This window comes from Pipistrellus kuhlii, unplaced genomic scaffold, assembly GCF_014108245.1.
Source record: "Pipistrellus kuhlii isolate mPipKuh1 unplaced genomic scaffold, mPipKuh1.p scaffold_m20_p_2, whole genome shotgun sequence".
NCBI classification, from domain to species: Eukaryota; Metazoa; Chordata; class Mammalia; order Chiroptera; family Vespertilionidae; genus Pipistrellus; species Pipistrellus kuhlii.
Window position 1 is genome coordinate 27,790,545 of NW_023425515.1, and position 25,477 is coordinate 27,816,021.

Sequence of the window (25,477 nt, forward strand, 5' to 3'; positions counted from 1 at the left end):
GAAGCCTTCTCTGAATAGCTGTGCTGCAAACACACCTTCCCCCAAGAGATTGCTGATGTTAATGCTCCTATTTTGTTTTTTTAGAAGTTACCTAATGATGATTCTTCTGTCATATGTTTCTCTTCTTTAATTAGATGATCGGATGTTAGATTGGGTATGGGGATGGTGGGGAGTGTAAAAAGCTCATGTTTCGCGTATTAAACCTCTCCTACCTCATTCCTTGATGGGAGAAGGGGGCTGTCCTCCCTGCCTCCATCTCTATACTCCAGACATCCTGAGTACCAGGATGGCTGATGGTGGCCGAGAAGTCATCTTCCCCAGGTGGAAGGTTTTGTTCTGAATGTCATTCTTCTTTTAATACACATTCAGATTTTGTGTGTGTGTGTGTGTGTGTGTGTGTGTGTGTGTGTGTGTGTGTGTATGTATAGAATGCCTTATAGAAGGCTATGATTGGAAGCATTTAGACAGTAGATATTTTAATAGATTTTTTATAAAAATTTATTTTAAAAAATATTCCTTTTTTAAGATTTTTAAATTGATTTTTAGAGGAGAGAGAGAGAAACATTGATGTTAGAGCAAAATTTGATCATCTTTCTCCTGCACACCCCCCACTGGGGATTGAGCCCACCAGCCAGATATGAGCTTGGATTGGGAGTCAAACTGGTAACTTATTGGTGCACTGGATGACACCCAACCAGCTGAGCCACACCAGCCAGGATAACAGTGTTCTTAATTTGATTTATTTAATCAGTATTATCAGTGTATTGATGGATATTTCAGGCTTCTGGCATTTGAACAGATTTTTCACATCAGTCTAGCCAAGATAGAGTTTCTCAGCATTACATCACCTTCCTAAATTGGAAAGCAAAATTCCATTTCCCTTAGACTTAGTTTGCAGAGCTTAAGATTTCAAAAACTGATATGCAGTGCATGTTTAAAAAAGCGAAAGAAAAAATAAATGCCCTGCGGAGCTTATCTGAATTTCAGAATTAATGTTACTTCAGCTAAGAGAAAACGTCTCAAATTTGGGTTTGGATAGTCTTTAATTTAATAAAATTTGAAAATAAGTTTTGAATTTTTGGACTTGTTCCTCAAGGTATTTTCTTCTTAGCCCCAAATGAGCTCTCTCTGGCATTAGGAGATTATTTTTACTTCTTGCATTTTTTTTTTCTTCAAAAACAAAATGAACAGTCACTACCTTAGTCTTTGTTCTGTTCTCTCAGCATTCTGGGTCCAGCTTCATGTGCTCACCAGCATGTAAGAAGACCTGGCCTCCTTTCACTGTATTGGTTCCTCAGTGCCACTTCAGTTGGGGTGTGACTTTATCACTAGAACTAATTAACGTTCAGTGCATCCACGACATGAAAAAAATGTTTCCCATGCATTTTTACTGAAACAAAATGTGTTTTTGTAAAAATGGGAGAAAGTTGAAGTATTTTAAAATCTTGGTTGTTGATTTCAAGGCAAAAAGTTATTTAGTAAATAATGTGGGAATACATTTGTTGGCTGTTTTGTCTGTTGCATTAGCAAAAGGCAGTTGTTGAACTGAAAGTGTGGATTGAATTAAAATTGTCTTTTGATTGGATTAGAAGCCTTGTGTGGCCCAGGTTGTTAGGCGAGTATGGCATGCCTAAAGACATGGAGGCTAAGAAGACCCTGTTCTCACCCAGATCGGGCCTGTGTCCACCGTGTAGATCAGGGCAAATGACTGAACTTAGCCACTGCAGTTCATTCACTGGTAAGATAGACAAGTAACTAATTCCTTCTTACCTCTTGAGGTGGGTAGAAATTAGAGAAATGTGCATATTAAATCTAGAGTTCAGCACCTAGTATCCATGGGGTCGTTAGGTTGAGTCATTTAACTTCTCTGAGTTTAACTGCAGTTATCGCATCTCTGAAGGAAAGAGAAAGGGCTGCTGGTTCCTACTCACAGCACAGCTCCTTGGGCAGAGCAAGTGTTCATGTTGTTTGTTGTGATGGTCATTGGTGGTTACTGTTAATATTTTCAGCTGTTCCCAAGCTCTTTTGTCTCACCCTCACCTTCTGAGGATGAGCCAGTCCTTAGCCGGGTCCTTGGCCATAATTTAGAGGAAGAAAGAACATAGATGGTATCAGCAAATTGTTCAAGTGATACTGTGAGGCAGTGTGATAATGCAGCTAAAATGAAGACTGGAGTAGTGCCACTCTGCGCAGATGCTCAACACGTCTTCTTCGCTTTTAGAGAGGAGTGGTGGTCTCAAAAGGAGTCATAAGAATAACAACTGAACAACTCCATAAATTAGCCCTTTAAAGTTCACCAAAGTGCTTTTGAGTTCTTTTCCCGTTGCATGGTGTAATGAAAAGTATTTTTAAAAACATAAAGTGCTTTCTGCATCCCTTATCTTAAGCAGCACTGTTTATACTGTAAATGCTGCAAAGATATCCCTAACCCCATTTTATACTTAAGAAAACTGTGACTTAAAGGTCTTACATAATGTCCCCAAGGTCACCAAAGTGAGGAGCAGGATTCCCATTGCTAAAGAGACCTAAAATGCTACTGTGATACTCTTATTATTGCTATTATATTATATGAAACTCGGAAACTCAAACTGAAACACGTGATTTTTCTCTGAGTGGAATGCAAAGGTGGTTTCTTTCTCAGGTTTCTTTCAAAGGTGGTTTCTTCCCATATACCACCTTTTGCCCAGTGAAGAATGAAGCCACGGGCAAAAGGTGGTATATGGAAAGGTGGAAATTTATTGGAAACAAGTACATTTATTGGAAACACATACAGACTCCCTCATGGGGAGGGGGTCCCAAAGGGGTAACCCACTATGCACCTTTTTCTTAATGTTTATAAAGTCTATAGTTCTTTGTCTTTTGAAAATCTCTTCTTATTGGTAGTTTCAAAGCTACTGGACTGAAAGAGGGTGCAGGCTGGGCTGAGGGACCCTCTCCCCACCCCCCACACAGGGCATGAATCTCATGCACTCTAGTATTATTATAATGACTTGCTAAATTATGTGAACTTTACATTTGAAGAATTAGCCCTTTTGAGGTCACAGACTTCATTTAGCTATAGTCATACTTAAGTGATATTTCCTATTATCATTATATATATTTAATATGTATAATATATAAGCAATAATTGTTGTAAATGAGAAGTGCATAAATCTATATTATAGGAATATTTTAAACTAATCTGTTTGCTAAGAATTTATCTCTTTGACTATATTTTTTATTATTATGTGCTTTAAAACACTTTCAAATTCAACTCAAGTTTCAATGTGACATCACACTGCCCAGTACCTAGCAAGCAAGCGTTCTGGTGGAGGTTCCACTGGAGGCCCTGTCAGGGGCGTGAGGAAGAGGAGGAGGTGCAGACCTGGAGTGGTCGTGAAGGTGAAGCTGTGGAGGTATCTGAGGCTAACAAGAGAAATGCCCATATTGTACAGGAGAAGAGAGGGAGAGCAGATGGAGGGAGGGCTGTGCGTGAGCACTTTGGTCTGAGTAGAGGAGAATGCCTCCAAATGTCAGGAGGAAACAAGCTTCAAGAACATTCTGTCACTGCAGGAAGAGGGTCAAGGATGAGGATGGGGCAGTGCCGTCAGTGCTTTGTATGATGACCTCACAGAACCGTTTCAGCCAACTAGGAAAGAAATAAAGGAACGAGAACAATAGAAATAATAAGACATTAATTTATAGATGCACTGTAACTCTATTTGGTTGTAAATTCCTAGACCCTGAGGGCAGGGTTAATGTCTTCATTACCCATAACCGGCCCAGGGTAAACATCCAGTTGAGATTTTGCACATCTCTGTACATCACCCTGTAGCCAGCACTGTTAGCATTTGGCTCTGGGGAAGGATAGCAGAGGTGCTGGGTGAGCTGGAGAAGGGAGGGGAAATGCCCTGTGGAAGAGCTGTTTTCTTTTGTTTTGAACTGAAGGAGACTCATTTGTTCTCTATTCCATTTATTCTTTATAACCCATTTACTTCCCAAACTGTCTGCGAAGCAGCTAAAGGATGGCTGAGCAAAATACAAAAGCATATCTTTACAATGTCTTTCCTCAGACCACAGCCTTTTTCTTTTCTTTTTAATTAAAGAACTAAGGATTACCTTGCTGATGTGCTCCATTTTTTTAAAATTTTGCTCTTTTTTTTTTTTTTGAACAGAGTATAATCTATCCCCTTTGCTGCCCAGTTCTCTCTTTGTCCTGAACTACTTTAATTTGTTTTTCTAATTCCATGATATTGTTTTAGGGGCGAGTAATAAATGCTCCACAGAATGTTTCTTTCACATGAGGAATTGCTGCTTCTTAAACGTGTAATATTTTTATTTATTTCTTTTTCCAGGATCAGGATTCAGGCCATAAATGAAATTGGAGCTGGACCCTTTAGTCTGTTCGTTAAAGCGAAAACTCGGCCGTTGCCACCCTTGCCTCCTAGGCTCGAGTGTGCTGCGGCCGGGCCTCAGAGCCTGAAGCTGAAGTGGGGAGACAGCAATACCAAGACGCACGCTGCCGAGGACACGGTGTACACCCTGCAGCTGGAGGACAGGAACAAGAGGTAGGCGGGGCGGGGCGGGCGGGCGGCCGCGTGGGAAAGGCTGTAGCTCTGGCTTTGGGAGGAAGCCCTCTGGTTTATCTGTACTCCTTTGTGGTAAGATTGCCTGTGTCTTTAGGTCCTGCATTTTTTTACTCAAAGTTATACCTTCTAGTCCTCGCTTGGAATTTCTGAAACAACATCCTAAAGATCCTGATTGCCCTACATGTGATAATATATGTGTTTGTTTCTTCTTTCATAATGTCAAATGATGGAGAGAAATTATCTAAGAAGGAAATTGTCAAATTCATGTCTACACTATGTAATAGCATTAAATTAGTCACAAGTGCAGAGGGAAATAAGACCCAGAAAGAGACGTTATGTCTTTAAATATTCAGTAACCATCAGGACAAACATGTTTACCAATCTGAAATAGCTGCGGTGATTTACAGATGGGGATTATACTCGTAACTGTGGGCAATGCAATATCAAATTAAACAGAGCAAATAGAAGATTCTTCATAAGACTCCAAGCCCGGGAAACACTCTTAGCCACAGAAATCATATCCAGCCCTTCACATAGTATTTATTTAACCTGACTTCATTTCCTCTGAAAATGGCCAGTCATACGATGGGCGGCTGACCTGTATTTAAGAATAATTCAGATGCAGAACAAACGTTAATGACAGAATGTTCTATTACCAAAAGTCCAAGTCAGAGAAATCAGGGGAAGAGGTGGACCAGACACAGGTTGCTGCTTCTCTACAGAGCACCTGCTGAAGCACAGAGCCAGTGTCAGGGTGGGGTATTTCTGTCATTTCCCCTACATGCGTTATAGTGTCCCATTCCTTTATGTGGAGAGTGGTTTTAGGGAGCACAGAGCCCTTGTCCAGCCGCCCCCTCCACTCTACTGGAGAGCTTTGATTCCTTTCAGTGCAAGGGGATTCTGCAGTATGAAGGGCGCTGTTTGAGGTGGGTCTTCCGTGGGTCAAGAAAAAATCGAAGCCCTGCTTCCAGGAGCATAATATCAACCCACAAATGGTCATAGAACATTTTTTTTTTTCAATTTGTCATTGTAATAAAAGAGTTCTGGGATATGGAGGAGGCAGATATAGGAGAAAAGTGCTCTGGGAGTTTGAAGGAAGCAGAAGACCATCTGGTTGCAAAGATCAACAGGTGACATTTGAACTTGACTCTGAAGACCTGTCAAACCCAGTAGTTTGATCACAAAAGAACAGAAATGATGGTCCTACTGGAAACTAGTCCTGATGAAGCCAGCCCAGATAAGTGGGGCTTCTTTTGATAGGCTCATTAGAGATTAAGGCATACTCACTCAAAGACCAGATCATCCATCTGACTGGGCTGTGTGCCGAGGATGCATTTTCCGGGCTCATTGTTTTACTGACAGGGGACTCCTCAAACGAGAAAACTCCCAATAATAGGAATTCTGGATTAACAGGACACATGATAATAAGTAAAGCTAGCATTTGAGAGATTTTATAAATAAATGAGCCTTTGTGTTTTTTCCTGGACTTTTGGCTTCCTTTGGTGGTAGAGAGAACCTTCCATAGAGAACGCCTTTAGTTGTAGTAGAGTGAGCAGCCACCTCCATCCGGCTGCAGTCCTGTCCTGTGCAGAGAGCTATGCAGATGCTCGGAACAAAAGCTCTAGGAGCGCTGGTCCAATAGTGCAGAATGTAGTAATCAATACACGCTCTTTCCTCCCCCCCAAAAAGCACTCAAGACTGGATTTTTAAACAAATAAATGACTTGCCTAAATTTAAATGGTGATTTAAGAAAACTTACCATTAGGAACAGTATTTTTCTTAATTTTATGAGCTAAAATCCAGATTTATCTTTTTAAAATTAGATTTGTCAGGGCTCTCAGAAAGTTATTAAAGTGATGGGAATATAGAGCATAATAAATTCTCATTCTATTTGTGGAGTAATATTCCTGGGATTTAATAGGATGAAATTTGGTCTAATTTGAGATTAAAGATGACCCTCCTTAGTTTCTTGAAACTGCCTCTTGCAGTGAATGACACCTTGAATCCAAGCTTTTAACTTTGGACCTTGACTCACGAGGATCAGGGAGGAACCATCTGAGTTGGATACAGCAGAGTGCTTATTAGCACCGTTTTTGTCACTGCTGGTTCTCTCCGGGTTCTTTAGGACTTGCACCTGGCCTGCTCAGTTGAAAGGAACAATATCTTCTTCCACAGTGACAGTTGTCTTTTTCATTGAACTTATTGCTAAAGGGGTTTCTAGTTATAGGTTTTAGAGCAAGTGTACACATCTTTAGCATCTGTGTTGATTTCATTAATTTCACTAGTAAGTCTGCTTATGGATGTAGCACAAATATTTGTCCTGCTTATGGCCAAAGTGAGAACCAGAGATTAACCTGTCATTTTAATTGACTACTCACCAGCCACTGGGCATTTGAACATACAGCAGCTATACCTGAGTTGTATAGCTATCTTAGACAGCTATGCAAGTAATCTTAGTCTTAAGACCTATTTTGCAATAGAAGCACAATAAAAATTAATAATTCTGTGCTTGGTATTTGTCAAACTAAAGAGGTGAGCTGATTTTGGCTGCTAAACTATTGGTCTTAACTTTTCCCTCATCCATAAAATAGAAGTTGATGTTGTAGATCATTTGTGAGCTAAATCTCCCCTCCCCGCCCAAAAAAATGTCTCTTGTTAAAAATGATGTGTTACCTGCTCAGCCTGTGTGGGTCAGTGATTGAGCATCAACCTGTGAACAAACCAGAAGGTTGAGGTTCAATGTGGGGTTGGGGTGTATGCTGGGTTGTGGGCTTAGTCCCCAGTGAGGGAGGGGAGGTGGAAGGCAGCCAGCCAATCAATGATTCTCTCTCATCGTTGATGTTTCTCTCTCTCTCCTTCCTTCTCTCTCTCTCTCTCTTTTTCTCTCCCTCACTCCCTCTCTCCCTTTCTCTCTCTTTCTCTCTCTCATCCTCTCCCTCCCTCTGAAATCAATAAAAATATATTTTTAAATGGCATGTTACCTCTTTTTTCTTCATATTTTAGCTTCTGCTTTAGACAAGTAAGAAAATAATAAGATACTAACTTTCCTTAAGAGTCCAAAACTTTCTGAAATGACCCAGAAAGTTCTAAATATAACGTTGGGCCAAAAATTTATTTTCAGACGTTCTATTTATTGAGAATCTGCCAAGAGCCAGGCATTGAGGTTTTTGTCCACATTATCTGGTTCTTGAATAAGAAGTGAAAATTTTTCATGGTGAGAGAATATCTACTAAAGCCTTCCGCTATCTAGGTGAAAAAAAATGTATTGTTTTTAATAGATTGACTGGATTTCAACTTATGATTATTAGGAGTTTTATACACACAAAGGAAGAAAACGTGCTTGTGAATTGCCTAGACAAGGGTGCCCAAGGTGGGCCCTTTCCTTAAGAAGCTCGCCCGGTGAGGGATAAGTAGAAGAGGCGGGCACATTCAGGCAACTCATGATGTAGAGAGCTAAAAGACTGACAGCATTGGGGGAGGGAGAAGAACAACATCTATTATACCCTTAAAATCAGATGAACAGAGGAGGCTTTTTAGAGAAGGTACCAGAGTACTTGAGTCTTAAAAAGGTCCAAAAATCTTACAATCTCCTGCAAGAAAGCCGTAGGAAGGGTGGGAACTAAAGATAAGCACTCAGGACTGGATAGAAACCAAGGGTATATACATATAGACTCCAAAGCACAGAAATGGGCCCTGGGTCTTTCTCAAGTAAATGATGTCTCTCCATTCTGCTACTTGACGCATTGCTCTGTTTAAAGGTGAGCAATTTCATGTCAATAGTAAGAAACACCAAAGGGCATCTTTTCCAAATCCCTGCCTCAAACCAAATCAACCGAGAATCCATCCAGATCCCCGATAGTTGCTGTGTTGAGTGTGCTTCCCTCTTGAAACGGACATTTGTTTCCCATGTAATGAGGCTTTTGACCCACAGGTTCCCAGTCTAAGGTCACTGGCTATGTATTATGTGTTAGCCTCAAAGCTGTGCTTTATTTGTACAGGACTATGTTTAGCCTTAGGAGTTAGATTATCATCACACCATCGTACATTTTTTTTCTTGAATTACTACGGTGTGCTAGGTCTTCTGAGGTATGTGGCTTATCTTTAAGGAGTTTATCTTTTGAGAAAATAAATTAATGTGAAGTAATGAACAGACAACGTAAGAGAACTTAATTCCAAATAAAAAATAAAATCATATTAATTTATTTAGAGAGTGATTAAGTGCATTATTCTTAGCAGATTGAGCACAGAAGGTCGGAATGTCTTTGATTCCTGTGTATGCGAGAAAAATAAAACCCAAAGTAAACATTTTCATAATTCTTTGCTAACCTAATACAGGGATTAGAATAACAAGGTCAGCTCGTGCATTTTAAGGTTGTAACACTGTACTGATGGTTTTGAAGATGCATTTGTCTGTGTTACTGAAATGAAATGTTACACTGGCCTCACAGAATTTGACTTGATGCTGATTCTTGTCCTGACCCTCCTGGGTCCATGTTCCTGGTAATTGTACACAGCACTGCGGCAAGGGGAAGTTAAATTCCAGGAATGCATTTACGGCTCATCGGTTGTTCAGCTTTAGTCAAACAGCTAGTGTATTTTAAAATAAGGCTCCAGCAAAATAGGGCTGGGCAGAGGGCTCTAATTGAGTGGATAATTACCACTTGCTCCGATTAACTCAGCCCTTAAGCTCCTGACACTTTTCCCTTCAGCAGCAGAATCAGAGGGGCTTTGTAATGTCTCTGTTGGTAAGGGACAGAAGGCAATCTGCATAAATTAACGCTGAGAAATACACACCAGCAACTAATAAAAGTGGGCAGGTTGCATGACCACTGTGGGAGGAAGGAACTTGCTTAAGCATGCCTATTACTGAACAAGCTCCTGCTTATATTTCTCAGAGCATATTGCTGAATTAAATGAAATAGATGTCAGGCAACTAGCTGGGGGCCCACAAGACAGCCTCAGGATTAGTTGCCCTTGTTCTTTCTCTGGAATTGTCCCTGATTCACATGATCATCCTGGTTGGGTACGTGACATTTTTACCTCACCTTCATTACCGGAAGGCAGTTGAGTTCCCAGCCACGGTGCTAAGTCTCTGCTGTAATCCCAGACCGGTTATTGAGTATCTAGATGCCTAGAGGGATGTCCCTGAACTTCTTTTCTGTCTTAATGTCTCTCTCTGCAAAACAGAGCTAATGATGCCTGCCTCCAATCCCTGATTAATGGGAGGAAAGCATTTCTATTTCTTAGAAAGGGACTACAAAAATGCAACCTACACTATAAAGGGTACTGCCAGCTTAGTCAGCCTCAGGATAACATGTTCAGACATGGGCCGAGGTGAAGGATGGTAAATGAACTATTTGATACCTTAAGCCAGAAGTAGAATTCAGAGTACAATGCTTTTTGAAAAAAGACTTTCTATCTTAAAATAAATAACCAAACAGAATTGGGTAGCATTTTCCTCACCATTTTTTCTCAATCCGATCAGACTGAGTCAAGGCCACTAAAATAGAGGCGGGCAAACAGAAATTTGGAAGCCTGGGAAGAGCTTGAAGAGGAGACTCACTGTCTAGACTTGAAAGCAAAGCAGAAGAATGGGAAGTCTCAAGGTCCTCAGGTGGTCTCTGGAGACTCCAGTCATCCTTCCTTTGAATATAAATAAATTTCTTTAACATATCAACAATGAAATCCAGTTTGAACAAAAAATTGAAAATAGGAAATTTTTATTCTTTATTCTACGTAAATAGTTTTTATCAGTAGCCTGGGTGACATTTTATTTCCTAGGAAAGAACCCTAACCGTAAAATACTGCAGCCTGATCCATCACAAGTTGGAAGTCCGAATGCAGCTAGGGACAGGGCAGGGATTTCACTCCTTTCCTCATTGGTGTTTTGGAAATGGCTCTTGGCACTTTCCATGCTCAGCCTGCATATGGGGATGCTCATTAACATGCAAACCCGTGCAGGGAACACACCTTCCCTGCCTCAGGTGTCCCCACACCATGCCATCTGCTTCAGCTGCTTCTGCATAGACATGACAGGACTCGGTGTTCTTGGTGGCGTGAGGGCACATGCTATCCATTCCTGTTTTTGAACATCCTCTATTCCCAAACGTCACTTCAGTAATGTAAGGTATTCACGCACACCATAAAACCCAGGGAAACAGAGAAAAAATAAAGGCAGTGGCGTGTCACTGTTAAGGAATATAGCTGTACCGAGCTTCCTAGCATCTATTGATGTGTAACAGTGTGAAACATGTTTTGAAATGTGCCATTTGTAGCCCTTATTAAATTGCAGGCCATTTTAGGTCAGCAGATTGAATCATTTTGACGAGTTGATATTAATGGGCTGCTGTTAGCCTGTAATGGCCTAGAAATTACAAGATAGCAACAAAGGAGTGAACACAAAAACCTTAGCATTTTCTCTCATGTTCTCCTGAAAATTGAAGTTATAAGCCTGGGGTAGGGAACATCTGGCCATGGGCCATAGAAGACCCATGAAATCATTTGGTTGGGCCCTGCCAAGGCATTAGGTGTGAGTTAATTCAATGTTTGACCAAGTACAGCAGACTAATTTTTTTTCAGTTGATAATTTTATATGCCCCATGAATAATGGTATAAATATCCAAATGACCCTTGGCAGGAAAAAGGTTCCCCACCCCTGTTAAGCTATCCAAGAGCTTTCTTGGATATATCTTTTGGAACAAAACTGTTTTTAAAGAGGCACATTTTAAAGTTAAATTCTTCATATATCATTTTCCTCTAAAATTATTTAACACTAGAGGCCCGGTGCACGGATTCCTGCACACTGAAAGGAAATTAATTAGAAGGTGGCCAGTGGGACAGGACTGGGCCAGATGGGTCAGACACACCCGGGAACCAACTTCCCACAGTCCCTTCCTGACTGGCCGCACCTGGGGCAGCACTGGGATCAAGGGGCATCTGCGAGTGAGTGGGGTCTCTCCAGCAAGTGGGGTCCCTTGGCCTGGCCTGTGGGGATCTGGCCGAAACTGGCAGTCTGACATCCCCTGAGGGATCCTGGAATGCAAGAGGGCACTCTGCAAAGTTGCTGTTCCTCAGCAACTCCTGTGTTGAGCATCTGCCCCTGGTGGTCAGTGTGTGTCATACCTGTCAGCCAGTCGGCTGGTTGCTTAGCCTTTTATATACATAGATAAAGAAAAGTTCAAAAATGTAGCATGTCTGGGTTTCTTCAGTTGCACTTTGGTGCAAAGAGTCATCTTTCGGAGTGTTAAAGCTTAAAATACTGAGGTTAAAAGTATAGCCACCCCCTAGAATTTCTTAAAAATGTCAAGAATATCTTATTTTGTCTTACTAGTACGGTATGTATTTAATATGGATCCTAGAATTTACTTGGTCCTTTGATATGGATTGCGTAAAAATTATTGCCAGATAAACAAGACATTATTATCCCAAATGTCTGGAAACTCAGCCTTGGGAGTTATCAGCTTGTTCAAGTTCACAGTGAAGGTAACAGACTCTGCATTGTGGCCAAGGTCTTTGTTCCACCCTCCCCCCTCCTCCCCTCATGGAGTGCTCTGACAGGCCCACAGAAGGCACAGAATCATTTTGTATTCGCAGATAACTTAGAGCATGTTTTTAATCACTGATAAATTGCCAACATTAAAACCCATATGTGCTTGTTACTCTCCAAGTGTTTACTCTCAAGAAGGCATTCAGTCACACTGAAGCAAGTCAGAGGCAGAGCCATGAAAGAATTAATTTAGACTGGACTTTCAGTGACCCACCCAACCTTCTGCCTTGTTTATGTCTTTTCTCACAAGTAAATATTTTTTGTACCAAGAGAGCATTTCTCTTCATTTTCCCTTTCCCTAAGCAAAAAGGCCCACATTCCCACTAATAGGCAGCTCTCATGTAGGACCCCCTGCTCCCATCACCATCTGTTTTCTGCAGCAGTTCTTGGCCGCCTTGGCCTGGGTTTGCTAGACTGAGTGGATGGTATTCACTTGCCCAGCTTTCTCTCCAGTTCAGGAAAGCCTATGGGAAGAAAGAGGGAAGCATTCTGGGGCCAGCCTTGGTGCTTCGTTATCAATAACAAGTGCTGGGCATTTTGTAATGGGCTCTCCCTGCACCATCCCATTATATTCTCACAACAGCCCCCTGAGGGGTCAGCACTATTATCATACCTGTTTACAGAGACCGAAACACTCTTAACGGCAATAGAGCCCACGGTCAGGTCTGCTGCCTGTAAGTGTTTTACCCACTCTACCTTCAGTCCCGTGCCAATGGGGCAGCACTGAAGTGGAGCCCCACAGGTGTTCCCACACCTTTCCTCTTCTCACTGGGTGTTCATAGGAGCCCTGCCTCCTGGGGCTGGTGCCTCCAAAGGTACATACATGGCCATGGGCAGCAGGGACTGAGGATGAAGTAGAAGCTATGATACCATTGGAGTCCCTCAATATGCCTCAGCCTGAACTGACACTAAATTGCTCAGTGACTTTTGTGCATTTAATGTGGTCCCGGAACCATGTCACCTGCTGCACACATATTATTGCATTGTGTTTATAGCCCAGGAGCATTCATGTAACAAAAGTAACTGAACATTCCATTTTTACTCTGGTCACCAAGTTAGATTAAGTGATCTTGGGGAGAGCTATGTGTCTGTCTAGCACAGGCTACATCACAAGTTGAGATGGGCCTGCTCCTGCTGGGATTGAGCTGGCAGTGGGCCCCAGTAACCTGGGGAGAGGGCTGCATGCCAGGGGTGAGGACACAGCTGTTTTCAGGGCACACTAGCCTGTCTGGATCCCTGGGAGGTGGGAGGTGGGACAGAGCTAGTGGATACCATGTATTGAACTCTTTTGGGGCTTTTTACCAATATTCCAACATTTGACTCTTAAAACAGCCTGGGAGATGGAGACTGTCCCTGTTTTGCAGATGGGAGAAACTGATGCTTAGCAGGGGCGAGTGATTGGGCGGTAAGAGGCAGAGCTGAGATTTGCATCCAGTCTTCCTGGGTCAAAGCCCCTGCACTCCACCACTTCCCTCCAACAGTGTTTGGAGTGGGGAAGGAAAAGGGATGCATAGTCCAGGGAGTGGCCAGGGGAAGCAGGCCTTTCCCCACACAGGGTGTCCCTTGTTCCCTGGGCCACACCCACCCTCAGAAATCAAGGGTTTGAGGTGTCAGAGAGAGTTCTTTTAACCATCTTTTGTGGTTAGTCACCCCTGTTGTTTCTATGTCTTCCCGTATTCCCAGCTGATTTCTCGCCATTCTGGGATCTTCTTCCTTCTCCAGTCTTGGGCAGTGCATGCCAAGGTAGTACGGTTCAGGCCTTCATGCCAACCAGACTCCTCTCCCCCTCTTCTGTGCCTCATGTTCCAGGACATGTGGTGCATGAGCATGTGTGGGGTCCAAGCACTGACCCTGTGCATTCTAAATGGAGCGGGACAGGGAGGAGTCTTCCCAGAATAATTTAATCTAATTTGGTGAGCAGAGTAAAAATGAAATGTTCACTGTTACTTTTGTATGTGAATGGCTCCTGTGCTACTGCGCTCCTTATGGCTAAGCTGTGCACTGAGCTCAGTCCTTGGTTGCATTTTAAGTGTGAATCCTCCCATCATGTGTCTTAGGAAGTATAGCATGTTTAATTCTACCACCAAAGACTTCTCGCTTACTATTAGTGAATTTTAAAATGAGGTTGGTCTTTAAAAAATAAAAAAGATTTAGGAGGGGGGAAAATTAAGTTGATCTTTGAAAGACAAATATTTGATGAATATTGTTAATCTCTCACTGAGTGGTGCTAGCCACAGGGTATGTTAACTACGGAGCCTTCTAAAGAGGCCACTGTGCAACAGGCATAAATCTCGGGCTTTGCCTCTTAGAATGAGAGAAAATAATTGCAGAATGAAGATACAAGAGGAATTGTGTTCTTTTTGTGTTGTCTTGCCTGCTTTTTGTTTTGGTTGGCTTGTTTTATTTTAAACAGAAGACTTAAACAGACTGTCAGCCTATACAGAATGAAATTTAGGATCAGTGAGGCCTACTCTGTGTGGTGACTCTAGCATGAGCTATCACATTGCCTCCCACCAAGGTCTGCTGAGGGAGGTGCTCCTGCCTGCACGTCACTGGTGGGTGATGGGTCCTAGTGTGAGAAGACCAGCAACCTTAAACATGCATGCGGATGGAGTCCTACAGCTGATGCCTGAGTTCAGGGGTCTGGTCTGCAGGGCAGCCTTGCTCACCATGCAGCTAAGTTCCTACCCAGGACAAAAGTGATGCAAATGGTTTCCCAGAGGGAGAGTGGTATCTCTTTGTTAAAATCCTGTCTTGCCTTGCCCTGTCCAGTTTGCTAAGTGGGTAGAGCATTGACCCAAGGAGTGAAGGGTATCAGGTTCAGTTCCTGGTCAAGGCCATGTACCTTGGTTGCAGGGTAATCCCCAGGCTTCAGGAGACAATCATTCAATGTTTCTCTCTCCCCTTCTCCCTTTCACTCTCTCTAAAAGTCAATGGAAATAAAATATCCTTGGGTAAGGATTCAAATAAAAGAGTAATATGTAAATTGACCATCACTCAAACACACAAGATGGCAGCCCCCATGTGGTCAAAGTTGGCTTCCCACCTGTGGACACAAGACGGCCACCACAAGATGGCTTGCAAAGGAGAATAGTTGTGGGTGATCAGTCCTGCAGGGGAGGGGAGTTGGGAGGGACCCAGGCATGCAGAGGAGGGAAGTTAAGAGGGACCAGGCCTACAGGGGAGGTCAGTTAGGGGTGACCCGGCTAGCAGAGGAGGGCAGTTGTGGGCAACCAGGCCTACAGGGGAGGGAAGTTGGGGGCAGCCAGTCCAGCAGGGGAGAGCAGTTTGGGGCAACCAGTTCAGGGAAGGGCAGTTAAGGGCAACCAGGCCTGCAGGGGAGAGCAGTTGGGGGGGGGGGGGGTCCAGGCCTGCAGGGGAGGACCAGTTAGGGCAGCAGGGAGGGCAGTTAGGGGCAACCAGGCCTGCAGTGGAGGGCAGTTGGGGGGACCAGGCCTGTGTTTGTGTGTGTGTGGGGGGGGGGGGGTTATTTGGAGGTGACCAGATTGGTAGGGGAGGGGCAATTAGCTGCGACCAGACTGACAAGGGAGGGCAGTTAGGGGTGGCCAGGCCAGCAAGGGAGGGCAATTAGGGGCAATCAGGCAGGCAGGCAGGTGAGCAGTTGGGAACCAGCAGACCTGGATTGTGAAAGGGATGTCCCAGATTGGAGAGGGTGCAGGCTGGGCTGAAGGACACATATACTCCCTCCCCTCCCCCTTGCACAAATTTTGTGCACCGGGCCTCTAGTAAATAAAGTCCTATATTCTCAACATTGTAAAATAATTACAGCTAACACATAATAAGTGGTTATTACATGTCAAAAGTGTTCTGAGCACTCTTATTTTATTAACCCACTTAACCCTCACAACAGCTCTCTGAGGCTGGTCCTATGATTGCACAGTGGATAATGTGGAGGCACGAAGAGAATGGAGTCACTGATGTCTTGGTCTGCAATGCCAGTCCTGGTCGCAGAACCTGCACTTAGAGCACATCAGTTAGCAAGATGGGCGTAGAAAACTTACAACCAGTGTTACCCATTAAAAGTTTTCAAAACTAAAACCCTTAGAATTAGACTGAAAGTGCCAAACTGTCTTTTATATGAAGATATTTTCTGAAACCTAAAATTAAAGCTGAGATTTTTTTGAAGGATTTTATTTCCTGACTAGAGGCCTAGTGCATAAAATTCATGCACTGAGGCTTTTTTTTGCTGGGGGGGGGGGGGTCCCTCAGCCCAGCCTGTACCCTCTCCAATCTGGGACATCCCTCTCACAATCCAGGACTGCTGGCTCCCAACCTCTCCCCTGCCTGCCAGCCTAATAGATGCCTGACTGCTCCCCTGCTGGCCTAATTGCCCCCAACTGCCCTCCCCTGCCAGCCTGGTCAAACCCAACTGCTCTCTTCTACAGGCCTGGTTGCCCCCAACTGCCCTCCCCTGCTGGCTTGATCACCCACAACTACCCTCCCCTGCCAGCCATCTTGTTGTGGCCATCTTTGACCACATGGGGGAGGCCATTTTGTATGAGGGCATGAAGGTCGATTTGCATATTTCTTCTTTATTATATAGGATTGTTAAACTGAACTAGACTCTACCTACTTGTACATTTTATAAATTTCTTTGTTAAAACAGTAAAATAATATATAATAAGAAGTAACTATGGTAAATGACTTCCATATTTCATATTCCATACCAGATTTCTCATCACTTTCACCCACAATCTGATTCTTCAGTTCTCTTAGCTATTCATTTCCTTAGCTATTTCCTTAACTATCTCTGCTCTTAGCTATCCATTTTCTTAAGGAGAAAAGGATAGAGGAAATTTCTAGAGTGAGAAAAATATGAGCTCTTAAACAGTGTGCAGACATGGTGCCTGTCGGAAACAGCCCCCTGTGGGATAAGGTGATTGGGGGAGATCCTCAGAAAGCAGAGGGTAGGGTGCAACCCCCTTGGCTTCATTGCCCAGCTCCTCTGACCTTGGGCCCTTGTGTGTCCATTAGGACACAGGCCCATGGGGATAGGGTGCATCTATTTCTCTAGGTGGGCAGTTAATGTGGGGTTGACACTATTGATGCTTGGCTCTCTTGGAATTGTAACCCCAAAACTCTTAGGATCTCCAGTGTCTCCCCTCCCCACCTCCTTGCCCCTTGCACTTAGGAGAGAGTCTGTTATGCCCTCCACTGTCTTTCCTCCTACTGAGGGCTCTGCACCTGGTTAACTAGCCACCATCTGTGTTAGCTATTTCCATATGCATTTTGAGAACCAAGTAAGAAAACCCCCTCCCCTCATCCATGCCTTCTCTGAGGGGAGGGAAGGGAGGCAACACAGTGATGGCTTTCATCGGAGCAGCAAACAGGTCATGCTCTATTAGCACCAGAGCAGACAGGTGGCTGCATTAAAGGGGCGGTCAGAGACATGCTGCTGCCTCCATGGTCATACTGGACTTCTTTTCAAAAGGAAATGCTCACCTTTAAGCAGGGCAGGACAAGGAGCCACTGCTGGGGGTATATCCCCCCCCCCCCAACTCCTTTAAAATCCAGGCTTTGTTGTAAGTTTGTAGTGGAGATGTCACACTTTTACTCCTTAAACCATGATTTCCATTTTGTGGTATAATTAAGGGCAATTACTCAGGTTAGAGATTCTGGCCCAGGTGAGGCTGAGTTAATAAATAGCTGTCTGCCTCTGGCATTAGCAAGAGTATCTTCATTAAGGTGGTGATGCATCAAGAGCACTGAATACGTTGCCATGGTATTTGCGGGATTCAGCCTGGACTCTGGCTTTCCCTGGCATTAACATGTTCAGCCTTCAGTTACAGGTGCTTCCTTACAGAGCAGAGGGTCATGTAATAGGACTGTGGCTCAGGAACTCAACTGCAAGGGCTGATGAATGCATGGATATTTTAAAATAAGTGTTGATTCTGACAGTTTTTATTTAGAAAGTTGTTTTACCTCTATCCATCCATCTACCCAGAGTGACTGTTCCCTAGCACGTGGAAAAGCTGCTGCTCTCCCTCAGAAAACCCTGCCCAGACCCAGGACCAACTCACTGACTGGGATTAGGTCTTATTCGGCTTTGAACGCACAAAGCCTGCTGCACAGCAGATGTTCGAATGTTTGCCAAATGAATGCATGAATTTTGCTCACCCCTTAGGCCAAATGGACCTAAGAGTCACATTTTGAATTATGATTCTCTCACTGACCAACTTCCTGCAGCATCTGGACACAGCGCTTGTCCCCAGGTGCTGTGAGGAGGAAGCACTGGAGATTGCAGAGCCACGTCGTCTCTGCGCAGCAAGACAGTTTTGTGGTTGGATTAGCTCCGACAGTGTTCTCCAAGTGTCCCTGGACCAACAGGATCCAGATCCCGAATCTCCTAAAGATCCTGGATAATTTATGGGACGTCTATGTTACTTCCAAAATTTTATAGTTACTAGTAGCTGTAAAAAGACAAATGATGGGAGCTTGTTTGTGACTAAAGATGTTAACCATTTCTCATGCATTGCAAATGAAATACCATGTTTTTTGTTACTGTTTTACTTTGGTGTTTTACTTTTCGGTTGTATTAAACTTGTGTATTAAATATAATCATATTTTTGGTGGGGTGTGTTTTTTTTGTTTTTGTTTTTTTTAAAGACAAATGATAACCATGTGATGTCGTTCTCAGTAATGAAGTTTCATTGTGAAAATAGCAATTTTTCAAGGCTCTGAGGGACAAGAGTTGACATGTAAGGCCTTATTTTTTTTTTTAATATTTTTTTTATTTATTTCAGAGAGGAAAAGGAGAGGGAGAGAGGGAGAGTAACATCCAGGTGAGAGAGAATCATTGACCAATTGCCTCCTGCACGCCCTGTACGGGGAATCGACCACACAACCTAGTCATGTGCCCTGACCGGGAATTGAATTGTGAACTGGTTCATAGGTGGTTGCTCAGCCAGTGAACCATGCTGGCTGGGTAAGGACTTATTTTTTGATCTCATGCCCTCTATGCTTATGTTTCATGGAAATATTAATTAACAGCGAAGTATGAATATTGTGTCCTGGTTCACATGGGAGAAGGATTCAGAAGCTTTCAGTCTAAACTGTTTAGCCTACCTGTGCTGTTTTTCTGTTATTTTGATTAACTGTGATTAACTGAGCAAAGCATTTTGTTTCTTTTACATATTTTCTCTAAGAGTTATAATCCTAAATGTCTTCTTATTAGATTAGATTTCTGTTATTTTGATTAACTGAGCAAAGCATTTTGTTTCTTTTACATATTTTCTCCAAGAGTTATAATCCTAAATGTCTTCTTATTAGATTGGGAATGGGGTTTTGAGAGCTCTTGGGGAGGTAGAGGGTACATGTTTAAGTATTTTCTAGCTAAACGTCAGTTTGGGGAAATGGGACATTGTATTTCTTAGGTGGCCAATTAACATTAACTTCATTGCCTGGTACATAGTAGAAGGTAGATTGACAGTATCAGATTATATAGATATTACCATTATGAAAAACTTGAAATTTTATTAATAAAAGCACTCTACAAACATATCTATAGCATAATTAAAGGGATCTCATTCTAAGCTTTATATGTACTTAAATGCGTTTTTTTCTTTTATATAAAGATATATGAGACCCTAAACTTAATTATAACTAGCAACTGAGTGATTATTATAATTCAGACTGTATGAAACGCATTTACCAACTTGGTCTAACCTGCTCCATTAGTTTGTATCGCAGTTCATTTCTTCTCAGGAATAAAAGTTCATGTGGCTGATGGATTCTGCTCCTCCTCCTAGGTTTATTTCAATCTACAGAGGACCCAGCCACACCTACAAGGTCCAGAGACTGACGGAATTCACGTGCTACTCCTTCCGAATCCAGGCAGCGAGCGAAGCTGGGGAAGGGCCCTTCTCGGAAACCTACACCTTCAGCACAACTAAGAGCGTCCCCCCGACCCTCAAAGGTTTGTACACCCTGTATTCTGGCCTGCTCTTCTGTGAGACGAAGGAAATGGAAATCAGAGTAGGAGGTACAAGTCTGACTTGAAGGATACTCTTGTATTATAGGGTGACCCAAAAAAATCTATGCACACTTAAGTTATAAAGGCAGTATGTATTAAAATACATTCATTTCAAAATGGCGCTATCAGCTATTAAAGTGTGTACACATTTTTGGAGATACCCTGTATTTCCAATATCAGCAAGATATAACTTTCGAAAAGGAAAGCTAGGAAATGGGTTGGGTGGGTGGGGGGCGGGGGGCGGGGAATGAGAGACCTTAAAGGAGATGGCCTACCAAAAGACTTTATCAAGTGTGTATAACTGATTATTTACCAATTTATTGGTCTCATCCCCTCGGGGGATAGATGGACACAGAAAAGAGACAGACCCCAGGGGCAGACTTCGGTGAGAAGTGAGAGTGAAATCCTGGTGTAGCACTTACGACAGTTTACCATGGAAGGTTGGAGAATCTCTCTTCCCAAAGACCTTGAGGAGGAGCAGAGTTTGGCATTCATGCTTAGACTGATGTGGGCACTTCAGTACCTGTTCGCTGGTCCAGAATACTCATTGTAGAGCGATCCTGCTGGCAAGCTGCAGGATCTTGAGTATTCGTTCGAGGTTTGTGAGTGACTAGTTGACTCTCTGCCCCCTTCATGAGGTTGGGGAGTGAGCAAAAGCCACTCGGCTCAAGTGCTCCCTCCACGGCTCTGCTAAGCCCGCATCTTCCATTTCTGGCCGCAGCATTGTGCTTTCTGCACAGCTGACCTACCGCAAATGCCACCTGTTCCTCAACCTTCCCTAGACTCACACACATGGGTTCTCTCCACTGGAAGTTCCTAAGATTTTATTTACACTTCTCGTTCTAATCTGCTTTACAGTATGTTTCTTTTTGTACTTGTCTCATACCTTATTCTTCACTCCCTAAGTTAGACCTTAATTTCCTAGAAAGTGGGGTTTATGGTACTGATTTTTGCATCCCCCAAATTACTTAGCTCAGGACCTAATCATAAAGGTAGCCTTTGAAAAAAAAAAAATAACAAAAATTCAATTCAGGCCAAGCAGTCTCGGAGTATTTTCCCTGTGGAAAGGGTGCCCAGCTGGTTTTATAGGAGGCTGGGCAAATAACTCCCCTGGGACAGACACAATTGCACTCTCATGCACGCGCGCGCGCTCTCTCCTCTCTCTCTCTCTTTCTCTCTCTGTCTCTCTCTCATATTACTAAAATTGTCACTGTTAATGTGATGCTTTTAATTCTAATCTTGAGTGTGTTAATTTGTATTTCAGCACCTCGAGTAACACAGTTAGAAGGAAACTCATGTGAAATTTTATGGGAGACGGTACCACCAATGAAAGGTGACCCTGTCAACTATGTTCTGCAGGTATTGGTTGGAAGAGAATCTGAGTACAAACAGGTGAGAACCACTATGTACAGCAGGTGTGCAGCTCTGAGTCAGGCTGGCCCTTGCCTTCCCCTGTCTCCATGGGTGATTCAGTGACCAATGAGCTCCAGTTTTTGGGGTTTTTTTAGTCAATTGTGGAAACTCCCTACGCATACCCATTACCTAATTCTTTGGAGTTTGTAAGCCCTAGTTTACATTTTATTTGCATGTGGTGGTATTCATCTCAAACAACACTGATGGTCAGTTCTCAAACATAATCTTATCTGTAAAGAGTACTGTATTTGTATTTGATATTGGCTATGGTGTTTGCAAACATCAAAGTCTTGTCTGTAATTAAAAGCTAAAGTGCCAGAGGTTTTACTGTAGAGAGCAGGTAGTCTTTACTGAACTACTGAAGCCTGTGTCCCGTCTGCTTTGAATAGAAGTTACAGCAGCAGAATAAGGAATAGGACCTACCGACTCTTGCGGCCTGTGATTGAGGAGCTAGGTCACCCTCCAATGTGCATGGGAACCTGTTAAAATGCAAACTCTGGTTCAGTGGGTCTGGGGTAAGGGTTCAAGCTCCCACGTGATGCTGATGTTGCTGGGCCATCACCTGAGCAGCAAGGCTGTGCAGATCATGATAAACCTACGCAAGAGAAAATGTCATTGGAATCTAGCCAGAAAGAGAATTTAGTTTTGTGATTTTTCACACCCCTTCTTGATCCCTGATTCTTCCAAACCCACACATTCTAAAACACTGGCAAGTAAAAATTCAGATACTCTGTTGGTTTCTGTAATGTTCCCAGGAACTTAATGACTATTTGTTTATGTGAAATCAGGACATCATACCGTTACTACATTAGGAAAGCTAAGGCCCATTTCTTATCAGCACTTCAGTCATGCATTTATATCAAACTCAGAAAATTGAAGACACATTGCCACCTGTCTTCTGAAATTAGCATAATTAGTGAAGAATTCTTTATCCAGCTCTTGAAGCTACAGATACACAAAGCAAGTTGAAAATAATCTGATTCAGTTTTTGTTTAATTGCTGGTCTATGTTTTTTATAGTGTAACTAGGCCTAATGTACAGATTCATGCACATTGAAATTAATTAAAAGAAAGATTCGTGCGGTAATTTCATTACTGAAAAAAACTACATGTCAAAATAGTATATATAATATAGTATTATAAAATTAAAACACACGTGTGATTGGCACCAGCGAGACCTTTATATGTATCTTGCATGCACAAGTCAATGTTTATTTTTATTTATTTATTTTAATATATTTTATTGATTTTTTACAGAGAGGAAGAGAGAGGGATAGAGAGTTAGAAACATCGATGAGAGAGAATCATCGATCAGCTGCCTCTTACACACCCCCTACTGGGGATGTGCCCGCAACCAAGGTACATGCCCTTGACCGGAATTGAACCCTGGACCTTTCAGTCCGCAGGCTGATGCTCTATCCACTGAGCCAAACCGGTTTCAGCTCAACGTTTATTTTTAAATTGCCAGTGCATGTCATATATACCTGCCACTCGGTTGGATGGATGTACTGTCAGTCACTTAGCCTTTTATATATATATATAGATAATATTTGCAAATAAAAATTTATAAAATGAATCAAAGAAATTTTGGTACATTTCACTGTACTTTATTAATATGAGGTGTCAGATAAAAGAATGAATTGCTTTCAGCATATTTTGTAAAAACTGTATTTTAACTATGACATCCACCAGTATTGAGTAACATCAATGGATGATGTCACCAAAGTTTCCAGTATTCCTCTTAAATAAGAGCAAAAACACTACTGTTTCCTTTCACTTTCCAATCTCATCCTACACAATATGTCCGGTTTCAAAGTAAATAATTTTACGTGTATAATTGTTTCAGCTTGCCAGAAAGATGTGATTGGTTCCAGGGTCTCAGCTCAGGTAGAGAGCAGAGGATTTTTCTGCTAGATTTAGTCATATTTAACACCAGTAGCATTTTCCTGTTCGGTCTCAATCCAAACATGGTTAGAGATGAAATATTACAAAATTTCACAACATATTACTTGACACTTAACAATTCATTTCCCAACAGTACATTCATTGCATATCTGTCATTGAATTTTCCTTTTATTCCATGTCTCATACTTTTCCACATGTTTTTGGAAACAAATGTTCTTAAAGCACAGTGGTTACTGTTTTACCTTTAAAAGACAGTATCTAGCCCCTGCTGGATGGCTCAGTGGTTGAGCGTTGACCTGTGAACCAGAAGGTCACGGTTTGATTCCCTGTCAGGGCACATATCCAGGTTGCTGGCTCAGTAGGGTGCATTCAGAAGGCAGCTGATCAGTGATTCTCTCTCATCATTGATGTTTCCATCTCTCTCTCCCTCTTCCTTCCTCTCTAAAATAAATAAAAATATATTTTTAAAAAATAAAAAGCAGTATCTATACATGTCAGACATTGCCAAAAATATAGGTAAATCCACTCAGTAATCTAGATTTTATTGACATATTGGTTGTTTTGAATCTGCTATTTGTTTAATGCCATATGCTTAGACCCATGGACATATAAATACTAATATAATACACAATCCCACATATGCCTCAGAATATATTTCTTATTATAAACAGTTACAAACAAGAGTTTATTGTTAAAAATAGGTAAAAACACAGTAGTACAGGCCAGGCTCAGTAGGTAGGGGTTAGCATTCTCCACATAACCATGTCTTCCCTACATTTACCAAGAAATGATTAAGGTCGGTAGTGGTACATGAAAAGCTTCAGTTGAGTCAGGGACAATTTGTACTGTTTTCTGCTTCTCTCTATTCAATCTGCGTTAAGTTAAACATCGTGTTTTGAGTACTTCATTCACTTGTTCTGAACACAAGATAGGGAATGAAAGCTATTTATATTATGTGTGCAGAGTGATGGTTAAAATAATTATAGTCCGGAGATAACAGGCTTTAAATTCATGGAGGCAAAGCAACAGAAAATGAGCGGTAATCACTGCTGAGCACAGCCCTACAGGTTGCAGACTCCGAGGGAGCACTGTGTATACCTTGGTCACCGCACTAACCATTCAGGATCCACTGGTGTGTGGGCTCTTTCCCTTTTTATTTTCCCAGGACTGGCACATAGCTAGGCACTCAGTACATCTTTTCTTATAAGCGCAGAAGAGGCAGTTTCCAAGGAACAGAGTTATTTACACTTACAGCTTCAGCATCAGGTGGGTTTAGCAGGAATGTTGTAACTTAGGTAGAAACCACCCTTAAGAGGAGGCTATCCTTCTGCTCCCCACGCTTATTGTCACAGCAACGTACAGCAAAGACCAAGGCTTTCTGATGTTATGCCTGCAGCAGTGACTTGACTTTGCTTTGGTTCTACAATAGTTGATTAGCTTTCTTTTGTTCAGCTGGATTTAATTATTAATTAAAAGTATTAAATCGCATCTAAAATTTTACTGAGTATTAGGATGCCTGCTAATTTTGACTTAGCTTCATAAACATTCTAAGCACACGGTTTTCTCAAGAAGCTTAAAACTTCTTCTCAATCAATATTAATTGTAAAGTATTCTTGAAATGAATGAAAATCACATGCATATTTAGGCATGCATTTGCACAAAATATAGCAAATAGTTTAAGGCATACATAAGAACATATGTTCATATTCACATCCCTGTTCAGAAAGCAATATTTTTTATAAAACAATATTTAAATATAAACATTGAAGGTGAGAAAAAAGTAGTAAATTGTAAGACATCATTACCTATTAGGAGTCAGAATTTGCGACAAGTTATTAATATTCTTGGTTCTCCTGTTTGTTGCATTAAGATGACCTTTGAAGCATCTGGAAATTTCTAGAGCTCCATATTTAATTTAATGGCATCTCTGTATCAGTGTATTTCTATTTAGTGTCATTTTAGAATGTAGTACTGGACGTGTGTTGAGTCTTCATGGTATCACATAAGATACTATAAGACCTTTTGACAAAACTTAGTCTTGGAGCCTACATAT

General features: G+C 42.1%; 1 protein-coding gene across 11 annotated transcripts in view; it reads left to right on the forward strand.

Moving 5' to 3' along the window:
• The window catches only part of FNDC3B (fibronectin type III domain containing 3B), a 321,193-nt gene that overhangs the window by 287,951 nt on the left and 7,765 nt on the right, over positions 1-25,477 (forward strand). For 10 of the 11 annotated variants that reach the window (XM_045583670.1, XM_045583677.1, XM_045583674.1 and 7 more), the window contains 3 exons: positions 4,335-4,547; positions 19,884-20,050; positions 21,372-21,499. In XM_045583670.1, the coding sequence (XP_045439626.1) occupies positions 4,335-4,547; positions 19,884-20,050; positions 21,372-21,499 (508 nt within the window). Of the gene's footprint in view, positions 1-4,334; positions 4,548-18,259; positions 18,502-19,883; positions 20,051-21,371; positions 21,500-25,477 lie in introns of those variants that run through there. The other variant, XM_045583678.1, reaches the window with a different exon arrangement.